At 51.5% G+C, this 12,901-nt stretch overlaps 1 protein-coding gene and 1 non-coding gene across 3 annotated transcripts in view; one reads left to right on the top strand and one right to left on the bottom strand.

Moving 5' to 3' along the window:
* Positions 1–4,801: 4,801 nt before the first annotated feature.
* Positions 4,802–12,901, bottom strand: part of RPS6KA2 (ribosomal protein S6 kinase A2) — a 432,811-nt gene continuing 424,711 nt past the window's right edge. The window contains exons 21-23 of one of the 2 annotated variants that reach the window (XM_029049085.2): positions 10,372–10,509; positions 9,199–9,327; positions 4,802–5,044 (exon numbers count right to left, since the gene is read on the bottom strand). In XM_029049085.2, coding sequence (XP_028904918.1) covers positions 9,202–9,327; positions 10,372–10,509 — 264 coding nt within the window. In that variant the 3' untranslated portion in view covers positions 4,802–5,044; positions 9,199–9,201. Of the gene's footprint in view, positions 5,045–6,739; positions 9,328–10,371; positions 10,510–12,901 lie in introns of those variants that run through there. The other variant, XM_029049086.2, reaches the window with a different exon arrangement.
* TRNAF-GAA lies at positions 11,588–11,660 on the top strand. Its single transcript has one exon. It is a non-coding gene; the product is annotated as a tRNA-Phe (tRNA).

Below are 12,901 nucleotides of genomic sequence, written 5' to 3'. Positions count from 1 at the left end.
GGCTCGGAGAGGAGCGGCCTCTGGCCTCCTATTGGCGGTTGCCGGGAGACCGCCGGCTCCCCATTGGTCGCTCGCCGCGCCGATCAGCGCGCCCCCCTCGGCCAGGCCAATCAGCGCGCACTCTCGGCTCGCGGGCTAGCGAGGCCTCTCCGTTGCTGGGCAGGAACAATAATATTAATAATGATAATAATAATACTAATATTGGTATTTGTTAAGCTATTACTCTGTGCGGAGCACTGTTCTAGGTGCTGAGGTAGATACAGGGTCATCAGGTCGTTAATCCCCATTTGACAGATGAGGTCACTGAGGCCCAGAGAAGTGAAGTGACTCGCCCACAGTCACCCAGCTGACAAGTGGCAGATCTGGGATTCGAACCCATGTCCTCTGACTCCGAAGCCCAGGCTCTTTCCACTGAGCCACGCTGCTTCCCCTATAATAGATAGCGTCGGTATTGGTTAAGTGCTGACTAGGGGCAGAGCACTGTTCTAAGCGCTGGGGGAGATCCACAGGGTCATCGGGTTGTTCCCCGTGAGGCTCACAGTCGCCGTCCCCATTTTCCAGATGAGGGAACTGAGGCCCAGAGAAGCGAAGTGACTTGTCACACGGCTGACACGTGGCAGGGGCGGGATTCGAACCCATGACCTCTGACTCCCAAGCCCGGGCTCTTGCTCCTGAGCCACGCTGGTCTCGCTCTGTGGCCCAATTGTACTTCCCAAGCGCTTAGTACAGTGCTCCGCACACAGTAAGTGCTCAATAAATACAAATGAATATCTATCCTCTGCAGCAGCATACCTGGCACTGGGGCCTGAGGGGAACACCAGGGGCCTTCTAAGCTGCTCCTGCCTTCCCACCGTTTCCCTGTTCTTTCCCAAGGAAGATAATAATCATGATAATCATCAGCATAATAATGATTATGGTATTTGTTAAACGCTTACTATATGCTGAGCACTGTTCTAAGCCCTGCGGAAGATACGGGGTGATCAGATTGTCCCACATGGGGCTCACATTTTTTAATCCCCATTTTGACAGATGAGTTACTTGAGGCCCAGAGAAGTGAAGTGACTTGCCCGAAGTCACACAGCAGACAAGGGGCAGAGGCGGGATTAGAACCCACGACCTCTGACTCCCCAGCCCAGGCTCTTGCCGCTAAGCCACGCTGCTCTCGATGTGCCCCCATATCCGCCCGTCCCGCAGCACTGAGGCACGAAGCCGTGATTTAATTATTTTTTTCCGTCGAGGTCTATTTCCCCCCGAGACCGTCAGCTCCCGCCGTGCAGGGAACGTGTCTATGGAATCTGTTATTCTCTACTCTTCCGAGTGCTTAGCGCAGCATTCTGCAAACAGTAAGCGCTCAATAAATGCGACTGCCGGTTACATTCTACAGACGGAGAGGCGTTCTCCTCGCCACACGATTTGTCAGCTTTGCCCAATGCTCCGATAAAGTGGGTGCCCAGCCGAGAGACCTGCCCACATTTTGACCCGCTCGGTGTTACGGCGATCCCCAGATAGATAACTCCCCGCCACTGCCAACCCTCTACCCCGAAGTTAGCGGCTCCTTTCATTTGCCTGAGGTTGGCGAGGGCTGAAAGCAGAATTCCCCAATCATTGAGTAGGTCGGGGGTTGAGTTTACCTTCTTGCAACATCGGGTGGGTTCTGTGTCATTTGGATTATGTGACAGACTAGGAGAGGAGTTTTACCACCGCCATTTAGCTGCTGGGAGAATCTTAAACGAGTCAACCTCTCTGTGCTTCTGTTTCCTCAACAATAAAATGGGAATCCAGTAAGTATTTTCCCTCCCATTAGACTCTCACTCCCATGTAGGGTGGAGAATTTGTCAAATCTGTCTATTGTGTATCTACCCCGGTGCTCGACACACACGAATGCTTAACAAATACGAATATTATCGTTATTAGGAACACATTCCTGTCCAAGGAATTGATTGGTCAGTGTAAGACTAAGCACTGGCTAGCAATCCACAGAAATCCTGGCATTTTTCTATGCCTCAGTTTCCCCAATTATAAAAACCTGAACTCCCTCAGGAGCCCCTGGAGGGACAGGGACTGGGTTCCCCCTGATTAAAGTCTATCTACCGCAGCTCTTAGAACGTGGCTGAACACAAAGTAAGCCCTTAAATAAATGTATCCACATAGAGTGTATACAGTACATATATGTATATATTTGGAAACCAAAGCCATAGCTTCACCCAATTTTCACTGCCCATTTCGTTGAAAAGATCAGTGGAAGGTTCTGATGATGGCCAAAGGCTCAGAGCTGAGTTCTGGTCTGGGAGAATATGCCTGAGCTAATATCTCTGGTTTGCACGATTACCTTTCACCCAGTTCTGCCGAAAGGGGATGGGTACCTCCCCATCCGAGCAGACTGATGGAACGAACACCACCACCGGATGAATGGCTTGAAGGAAAATGGGCTGAAATCCCATCGATGCGGTGGGGATCAAACTGCAAAGAACGATTGCCACAGCCTTGATTTCTTCAGACGCCGAAGCAGCGTACAGTGCAACGGGGATTTTCCCCCTGAAGTCCCAGGTCCGTTCAAGGAATGGGCCGCGGTCGGTGGGTGTGCCCCGGGTTCTGAGTGGCCATCTCTAAGAGTGGCCCTGCCCACCTCTGGCCACCCCCTCCTCCTCCTCCACGGGCCCAGACTTGGGCTCTGTGGTAAGACGTGCAGCGACGGGTTCCTCCTTTCCCTCAGCTGGGCACCGCCCGGAGCCTGGGCCACTGCTATCCCGGGCCACCTCCCACCCACCCAGCCTTGGGGCCAACCTCCAGCACCTTGTATTTCTCCGAGATCGGGCCCCTTCCCCACCCCCGGCAATGGCAGTATCTCCAAGATGGTGGACAGGGCCAAGCAGAGGGCTCGGAGGTCACTGATCAATCAGTGATTCCACCTCCGCCCTCCCACACATTCCCTCCCCAACTACAGTAGTGACCGTCGCATTATCAGTCAGACATGGGCAGGGGGATGGCTTTTCTGACAGGGGAGTTGTCTCTCTCCCCTTCCTCCCACTGCAGCCTGCAAGCTTCCAGGTTTAATTTTTTCGCAAGGGTCAGTAAGCGCATGCATTCTTCCTGGAAGACTTCTATGTGGGGAGGTGGGACAGTCGAGGCTTGGCACTTCATCTCTCAGCTGCGCTAGAAATCACACATTTATTGAAGGTGATGGTACAGCTTTGGCAGTCTCCCATCCTCAGAAAAGGATTAAAGGTCTGAGCTGCAGGCCCTCCTCTGTCTTTAACTCCTTCCCCTTTAGATCTGCCAGCTACCTGTACCTTCACAGTCCTATTCAAAACCCACCTCCTTCAGGAAGCCTTCCCCCATCGAGGCTTGGCCATCTTCCAACTACCCCTTGAGAGGACTTGGGTCCATCAGTCGTGTTTATCGAGCACCTACTGCGTGCAGGACTCTAAGTGTTTGAGAGTACAGCAGAATGAGTAGACGTGACCCCAGTCGAGGATCTTATAATCTACCAAGGAATCACCCGTAAGGCATCACAGCCACTTGGACCATTAACGTATATTGATTACGTGCTCCTGGGGGTGCCGTCCAGTTCCGGGGTCCGATATCTGGGCTTGGCCACTCACTTGTGGGTCCCCCCCGACCTTAGCCTCTCCCCTTCCCCCCTTTCCATCCTTCCTGGGCATCATGACGGTGCCAAATTGAGAGACCCAGAGATTGGTGACTCCGTTTGGACCCTATCCACTGTAACAACATGTCACAAACTGGAAGCACCTGGAGCACTGTGAGCAGCGCTGGGCTCTGCCGGAAAGGTGTCAGATCCCTGGGAAGGGTTGAGGGAGAACTATAGAGATGGTTCGATCCTGAGCCAACTCTCCGCTGGGAAGACAAGTCAATTAGACTGTAAGCCCGTCAAAGGGCAGGGACTGTCTCTACCTGATACCGATTTGTACATTCCAAGCGCTTAGTACAGTGCTCTGCACATAGCGCTTAATAAATACCACTGAATGAAGACAAAGGAGCTGGGCTCCATCAGGTGCAATACAAGAGGGGGAAGAGGGCTTCAACTGTGTTATTCACATATATGAAGGGCTGTGGCCCAGGGCGGGGTCATCAGCTGATGCCCGCTCCCGTGAACGCGGGGTGAGAGGGAAGGCCTTCAGCTGCCACCCGGGGCACCAACAGTGTCGTGAGGGTGGGACCGACAGAATTTAGTGATGGAATGAATATGCAGGTTGAACGAGAGGAGTCAAGGGGAACACCAAGATCCCCTTGTGAGTCGGGAACTAAAAGACCTTGTGAGTCGGGAACTAAAATGGCCCATTTCAGGGAGACTCTGAGTTTCCAACCCTTCGGGGGAAAGCACTGGTCCATCCGACGACATTCCTCTAGTGCCTCCTTTGTGCCTGGCCTGGTCTTCATCTCCGACGTGCTCCTTGGATCTCAATAACCCTGCTCCACAGGTGCCGACTCCATGGGGGAGCGGGAAGCCACCCTCCTCCTGGACTTGGCACCACAGGGGTGAACTCCTTACAGCTTTCCCCTCTCAGCTTCCCACCCAAAGGCCGGTGGACTGCTTGTGCCAGAGTGGTCTCCGTGCTGCTTCCTGGCCTGGCACCACTGCGGCTTCCCAGACGCCGCTGCCCAGCTTGGCTCCGATCCCACTGGCCCATCCCGGTCGGACCACGGCCGGGGCCTCTCGGCCGACGGCCGGGGCAGTAGCAGGAAACGGGCGCTATAAATGTGTCTGACATCGTGGAGGGCTTGGCGTCCATCTAGGAAGAGCTCTCAGCAACTAAAAATGAGTTCACCTCGTCAAGGAAAATCAGTGAGAATGTCGTTTTATTTCTTCCGGAAGAAGGGTGGCTTTGCCGAGCCGCTCAGGAGCGCAAGGAGGATGACGGTGAGGGCTTCCCGGTCGCGGCCGCTGGAGCTCTGCCCCGGTCTACTGAACAGTCGCTCACTTCCACCTCCCCTTCATTCTCGCCCAGCACGATGGACTGGCCGGTTCCAGTCTGGATCGGGTCACCACCCCCGCTATCGCCAAGTGTAACGCCGAGCCCGGCTCCTGGAGAAAGGGAGCGAGAAGCTCCGCTTACAGACCGTCGGTCGCCACGGGACAGAAAGGCCGGAATCAGCTATGCTATAAAGATATCACACTTCATAAAACTCATGTTTATTCCCCCCCAAAAATCAATTCAGAAACTCTGAAAAGCGTAATAAATATCTGTACAGGGGCTGCCCACCTCGAATGCAAAATGTAAAGCGTGAACGCTGGAAATAAAAATGATTTGTAAACATAGATCCTGCGTCGGTAAACGGAGCAAGCGCCGAGCCACGGGATCTGGGCGGAAAGCTCGGAAAAGCGTATCGGAGTCTTCCAGGCGGGTTCACAGGCCGTCTCGGGGTCAGAGGGGACTTGGCGCTCGGAGGAGGTTCCAATTTCCCTTTCTGAAATGAAACGGTCCTAGACGGCTTCCTTAGCCAAAGGGGCCTGCCTTGCCCTTTTTCATTTCCGTGGCTCTTGGAAGTCCCTGGGCAAAGACACCACCTCAGAAGCTGAATAAAGTGCAAATTAAACCTTCAGGATTCATTAACTGAACGGAAAATTAACAAAAACATTCCAGTCACGGGTTTCTAAGGTTCATGTATCTCGATTACGCGTTACCACCAACGTTAAGTGCTAATTTCACTTCAAAAACCCAAACAGCCTCCTTAACATCACCCCACAGAATCTCATCTTAGACATCTGACCGAGAAGCGGGGAAAGGCCGGACTCTCCTTGGACGGCATTTTGTCGAGTGGAACCCATTTTCATGAGGCCGTTCCTGCGGGGGTTAAAAGGTTGGCGAGCTTGTCGATGGTGAGGGAAAGGTGCGTTTGGCCACGGAGACACAACCCCTCCTTTTGGGGGGAAAAGCACTTGTGCATATGTACAATCAGTTCTCTGAGAACAAGGGGCCTGACAATCCAAAGGAACCCCAAGTTAAGGGAAAACTCTGGTTTACTCATGCACGTGCACAAGAGAAGCCGCGTGGTCCAGCGGAAAGAGCACGGGCCTGGGAAAGAGGGGGCTTGGCTTCTAACCTGGCTTCCCCACTTGCCTGCTGGGTGGCCTCGGGCAAGCCATTTCATCTCCTTGGGCCTCACTTTCCTTGTCTGGAATACACCCTTATGCTGTGCACCTCGTGTGAGGCTGGGACTGTGCCCGGCTTGATTATCCTCTCTCCGTCCCAGTGCTTAACATAGTGCTTGGCACCTAGTAAGCGCTAAATACCACAATTTATTTTTCTGCCATTGCATCACACTCTATCCAGACCGAAGAAGGCTGCTCTCCCTCAGCGTTCTTTCCAAAATGTAGCGAAAACACACACCCTGGCAGAACTGACCGTCCAGTAGCCGTGCACATGTGAATATTGAACTTTTGCCTGTTTAGGGGATGGGGACAACCCCCGCTCTGGATTCCGCTCTCCGTTAGTTTGCATTGTGAGCAAAAATGGAGGAGCCTCTTCAGTCAGCCAAAGAAGCTCGGTTATACCGAGGCAGAATACTTTCTCAGAGGCCTTTGGGACTTTCTTCAGTAGATGCGGCATCGGGGATCGGTTATCGGTAACAGAGCTGACAGGACGAGCGTGGCTTGAGAGGGACCGGTCGTTCGAATCTACAAACTGCAGCTGAGGCTGCCGACCCCACGGCGGGCCACGGGAACCCCTTCCCCGCCCCGAGGTCTCCAACGTCTAGTTCCCGTCTGTCCCTCCCGCCCGCCCCGGCCCCAGCCACCCTGGCTCCCTAATCCACAGCTGCGGTGTGGATTTCCCAGCAGTGTGGCCTAGTGAATGAAGCTTGGGGCTTCGTTAGGAGAGCTGGATTCTAATCCCCACTCTGCCACTGATGTGCGGTGTGACTGTCATTTAAAAGAGTGAAAACAAAAAAACCCTTTGCGACTCGGTTTCCCCAACTGTCCAATGAGGATAAGATCCCCGCTTTCTCCGATTCGCAGATTGTGCGGCCCTAGTGGGTTCCGAGACTGGGTTCGATCGATTACCCTGTCTTTAAGTCAGCGCTCAGCAGAGCGATTGACACAGAGTAAGCTCTCAGTACATACCATAAGGCTTAATAATTAGGAGAGCAAAAAGACGCAGCCAAGTTCGGCCCAGAAGCAGCCGGGTCTGTCAGTCGCCCTCCCACCCCCGCCCTACAATGGGCAAGCAGCAACAGAGGCATGTTGCATTTGGTCAAGGCAGGCACAAACTCTGAATCTGTAGAGGAATACGCTGGTCAAACTGCAATGAGTACCCGGGGAAGCTTCCAGGAAATAAAAAACTTGATCTTTTTTGTCTATTCTTCACATTCTAAAGAATCCAAATAGGATAATAAGAGGCCGTGAAATGTGAAATGGGAGGGGTTTTCAAGCTTGAAAAGCAGTCAGGCAAGCGGGCACGTGTATTCTCTAGTGAGCCCCAGCTTTGCTTTTGGAACTCGGGAGCACAGGAGATTGGGTGGGGAGGGAAAGACAAAAACAATGAAATAGTTCTTCCATCATGTATGTTGTCACTCTGTATTTTAGATAGAATGCGGTTAAGGAAGCGGGTAGCATTCCGCCAATAAAAGCACGTCAATCTGGAGAGGGCGGGAGGCAGTGTTGGAAGAAACAGCTGTGTGCACGTACTGACTTCCGTCGCAGAGACGACAGTGTGAGTCTTCCTTAGCTCAGGGTCCTGTGAGAACGAGCCCCCGCGATATAGAAGAACCTCCACTCAAGCACAATTGAGTCTCTCTAAGGATCCCCTAACCTCGACAGGGTTCCTGTCAACGAGGGTGGCTTCATTAACAGATTCCGGGGAGACGGTTGTAAAGGTAGAGCAACCATCCAAAGGCTGGGCAGAGCCCAGATGCAAAACCGAGCGACCCACTCAGGGAACAGGAACACCCACGTTTCCCTGGCTGGGTGGCGTGTCCTTCCCTGACGGTTTCATAGCATTGCTTTTTTTTCTTCAGAGACTAAGGGGCCGAGGGACCACCTTCCTCCTAACCCCCAGCAGAGAACGGCACACCAAATCGAACGTTAAATTTCATTCGCATTACTAAAAGTTCAAGCTTCGACTTAAAAATGGATCTCCCTAACAGGAAGATCAGCTCAAACACAAACACGCTGCTCCTACAGAGTACATTTCTACGATGAACACGGCTTCTCCTTCCCCACCTCCTGGCTTCACTGATTTCAGGGAGCCTCCAAGAGGCCACTTGCTTGACGGAAACAGAACCTATAGAGTAACCAAGCTCAACATTCGCAGTTTTTTCCTTGAGAAGCACATGAAAACAAACATCGCCTTCTGAAAAAAGCAGGTGATGGGAAAATTTCATTCTGGGGGAAAAAACCCTCCAAATCTTAATTAGATTTCGTGTTTCTTGTGGGCTCCAAGGAGACAGGAAAAGATAGCAAAATGCAACACTAACATATCCTTTGATCCAGTGTACACCTGCTCCCCCCTCCATACACACACACACACACACACACACGACCAATTTTCTTAGAGAAAGAGGAGAAAAAAGGTCTTGCTTAGTCTTCTCCCGCCTTGTAAAATCTAGTCGCCAAGGCATAGATGTTCTTGTCTTCTAAGTAACGTGAGCTTGACTGGGTAGGGGAGGGGAATAGAATCTTCTTTTGCAGAGGAGAGAGAAGCAACATATTACAATCTCGTTCGAGTCTAGGGAACTGGGGAAGAAAGCCAAACGCTTTAGATTTGGATGAATCCCAACATGTGTCCACTCTTGGAGCTTGGCTTAGTGTCCAGTCTGGAACGCCTGGGAATCACGGGAGTTACCTTTGGGCTTCCGCAATGAAGATCAGGGCCTGTCGATCGGTGCTGGGTTCCGCGGAGCCGGCAGAGCGGCAACTTGGGGAATCAACTGCACACTTGGCAGTTGAAAACAAAGCGGCGTCCGGGCTGCCGCCTGGGACATGTAGGGAAACGGGTTCACAGACATAGGATGAAGGACGTACAGCATCTCGAAGGTCCCGCTGACCTGGCCAGATTCCTGTCGGCCCCGCGGGTGGGGCCGGAAAATCGAACCGAGGTCCGGGGTCGTGCTGCCTTTCCGGGGGGCCTCTGGGGAGTCCAGCAAGACGGGAGCGTGGCATCTGAGGTCCAACAGCCGAGGATCCGCTGCCTCTCTCTGGGGAGAAGCGGGGGAACGTGCAACCGGGGGCCCGGGGCTCACCTGCTACAACCTCGTGGAGGTCAGTCTCTTCATGCCTCTCCGCTGAGCCAAGTTGGAGGACAACACAGGCTCCAGCCTCGGAGCCTGAGGGGTTTGGTTTAAAGCAAAATAAGTTGCGGCCATGGCGCCCTGGAAGATACAGAGGAAACACTGGAAGTCCCGCAAGTGATACGACCGCCAAATGTCCTGAACCACCCAGACCTGCCTATCGCTCCGCGGCACGACCTTACGTCGGGCAGAGGTCTGGTTTCCCTTGGGGGCCCGGGAGGTGAACGTGGTTACCCTGGACACCGCCAACCGGGCTGGTCATAGCCAGCCCCAGGGGACGGAGCCTCGATCCTCGTTCTTTAAGGGTCGCCATCGCATAGCTTCTCTCTTGGAAACGCCCTTCAGTGCCGAGGACTGCCCTCTGGATAGCGTGACCCCATGGCGGACCTTAGGCAGGTCAGACGGAGATAGTTCTCCCAGGCCCTAGGCCTTAGAGAAGCAGCGTGGCTCAGTGGAAAGAGCCCGGGCTAGGGAGTCAGAGGTCACGGCTTCAAATCCCGGCTCCGCCGCTTGCCAGCTGTGTGACTTTCGGCAAGTCACTTCATTTCTCTGTGCTTCGGTTACCTCATCTGGATAATGGGGATGAAGACCGTGAGCCCCACGTGGGACAACCTGATCACCTTGTATCCTCTCCAGCGCTTAGAACGGTGCTCTGCACATAGTAAGCGCTTAACAAATACCAACACTATTATTATTATCCCTCCCCCTTTTTTTTTAAGACCAGCAAAAGGCATTACAGGTTTAGAGGCTCAACATGGTGTAATTTAGCTAAAATGCATTTCAGCTGTGGCTTTTTGAGTTTCATACTGTTCTCATGTAAAGATCCCAAAGTGTCTGAAAGAAACTGAAAATTGAGGATGGGGTGTATTTTGCCCCATTTTTGTTCCGCGAAGGTGAATGTGGAGAAATGCCCGGAGAACACTTGGACAGAAAATGAAGTGCAGGGGAATCTCAAGAGATGTCAAAACTGGGGTAGAAACCAATTGCAAACCCTTCTTTTCTAAACTAATCTTAAACTGTGGTCACAGGAGCTGCTTTACAGAAAGGAGGGATGCAGAACACGACTGTTGGAGCCTCCCACTCATGCCCGCCCCCCAGCTCTATCACACAGTGGCTTCCAGGTACCTTCACCAGGTGGACATCCTGCCGGCTGAGCTGGCTCTGAGACAGGTAGTCCCTGTTGACAATCCATGGGTGTTTCAGAACTTGGACGGCTGTTAGACGCTGATGGGGATCCACATAGAGCATCTTGGACACGACATCCTGCAACGGAAGGAGAAGGAAAAGGTTCGTTTTGTTTGGAAACATGGGTTGAGCACATTCTCTCTCTCTTCCCGTTCCTGGGCCGCCACGGAAAAAAGGGGTTCAGTTGCTGGGCCACACCCAGAGTCCACCCGGCCGAGGACCCTGTCTTCTACCGAGTCTCCGAACCTCGGAGGAACTGTGTCTACTAATGTCTAATGTCTAGTGTATCTAATGGTTAGGGATGGGCCATCTCACCCCTGTAACCCTCCGTGTTCTTTAGGGCCTTTCTGTCTAGTAACCCAGTTTGGACACGCAGTCCCGGAATGGATCCAAAACCCCTCTTGAAGTACAGATATTTTCAGTCTGCACGATTTCCTTTAAAAAGCATTTCATTTAGTTTGTTTTTATGTGGCTAGAAACACGCTCATGGTTTTTAAGGAATAGCTTTGAAAAGACCCAGTTCAATATGGGCCGTGTTTCCCATTTAACATTTTGGAATTCGAGAACGTAAAAAGTGAATAGGGAACCCAATAGGAAAAGGGTTTAGTTATGAGTAATTAAGGACCTAGATGGAGAGTAAAACATCATTAGTGCTTCAACAGTCTACATTAATCTCCTCCCCATTTGATTTGAACAGTAATCTCTCTTTATAACGTTTAATGAATAAGTATTTGCAGTTCAAATAAAGGGCACTGGAGCTGATGAACAGCCTTCTTGAATACCTGGAGAAAAGGATTCTCTGGAATAATATTTAAAAACATTATTCCTTCCAAAGACCTCAGAATGTCATCTGCTCCTGCATCTTGGCAGCTGACTGAATGTAGACGTTGGTGGCTGATCATCGATGTACATTTGATTATGGGGGAACTCAGTCAGAGCACAGGCAACCCACTTGTTCCTCCTCAACCTCAGGGTAATGGAATAATAATTATAATAAAAATGATTACGGTATTTGTTAAGGAGGGGAGAGGGGAAAGAGAAGAGAGGACAGAGGGGGACGGGAGAGAGGGAGAGGGAGGCGCGAGGGCCGGGAAACCCGGGAGGGGCTCCACGTGGGGACGTGAGCAGAGGCGGGGGAAGAGAGGAGGAGAGCGGGGCCGAAATAACTCAGTTGGGAGAGCGTTAGACTGAAAATCTAAAGGTCCCTGGTTTGATCCCGGGTTTCGGCATGCTGTATTTTCTTTGTCTTTCTGCAAATCCTTGGAGGAGCAGCGTGGCTCAGTGGAAAGAGCCCAGGATTGGGAGTCAGAGGTCATGGGTTCGAATCCCAGCTCTGCCACTTGTCAGCTGTGTGACTGTGGGCAAGTCACTTAACTTCTCTCTGCCTCAGTTCCCTCATCTGTAAAATGGGGATGAAGACTGTGAGCCTCATGTGGGGCAACCTAATTACCCTGTATACCCCAGCGCTTAGAACAGTGCTCTGCCCATAGTAAGCGCTTAATAAATACCAACATTATTATTATTATTATTATGTGCAGAGCACTGTTCTAAGCGCTGGGGTAGATACAGGGTAATCAGGTTGTCCCACGTGGGGCTCACAGTCTTAATCCCATTTTACAGATGAGGGAACTGATGGACAGTTAAGTGTCTCGCCCAAGGTCACGCAGAAGACAAGTGGCGGAGTCGGGATTAGAACCCACATCCTCTGACTCCCCAGCCCGTGTTCTTGCCACTGGGCCATGCTGCTTCAAAATGTGTCAGCCCAGCTGTGGCGACTGTCAGTTTGATGCTAGTGAAGACTAAGAGGGAAGAGAAGGACAAAGGACTGATGAGGGGAGGGATGAGAAATGGTTGTTGGGGAATTGTAGGAGAGGAAAGAAGACGGGCTATCACAACCACGTGGATTTTAATGCTCTGGTTGGTTTCATTACTCACTCACTCACTCAATTGATAGTATTTATTGAGAGCTTACTGTGTGTAGTTTAGTCAATCAATCAATCAATCATATTTATTGAGTGCTTACTGTGTGCAAAGCACTGTACTGAGTGCTTGAGAGAGTACAATAAAACAGATTTGAAAGGTATGTGCCCTACCCAGGAGGACCTTACAGGGTAGAGGGGAAGACAGACGTAAAAATAAATTATGGATAGATAAATAATAATGATAATGACAATAACAGTAATAACTGTGATATTTGTTAGGGGTTTACTATATAATAAAAATAATAATGTTGGTATTTGTTAAGCGCTTACTATGTGCAGAGCACTGTTCTAAGCGCTGGGGTAAATACAGGGTAATCAGGTTGTCCCCATTTTACAGATGAGGTCGCTGAGGCCCAGAGAAGTGAAGTGACTTGCCCACAATCACACAGCAGACAAGCGGCAGATCCGGGATTTGAACCCATGACCTCTGACTCCCAAGCTCAGGCTCTTTCCACAGAGCCACGCTGCTTACTATATGTCAAGCACTG

This window comes from Ornithorhynchus anatinus, chromosome 21 (assembly GCF_004115215.2).
Source record: "Ornithorhynchus anatinus isolate Pmale09 chromosome 21, mOrnAna1.pri.v4, whole genome shotgun sequence".
Taxonomy (NCBI): Eukaryota; Metazoa; Chordata; class Mammalia; order Monotremata; family Ornithorhynchidae; genus Ornithorhynchus; species Ornithorhynchus anatinus.
This window is presented reverse-complemented; position numbering and strand designations above follow the sequence as displayed.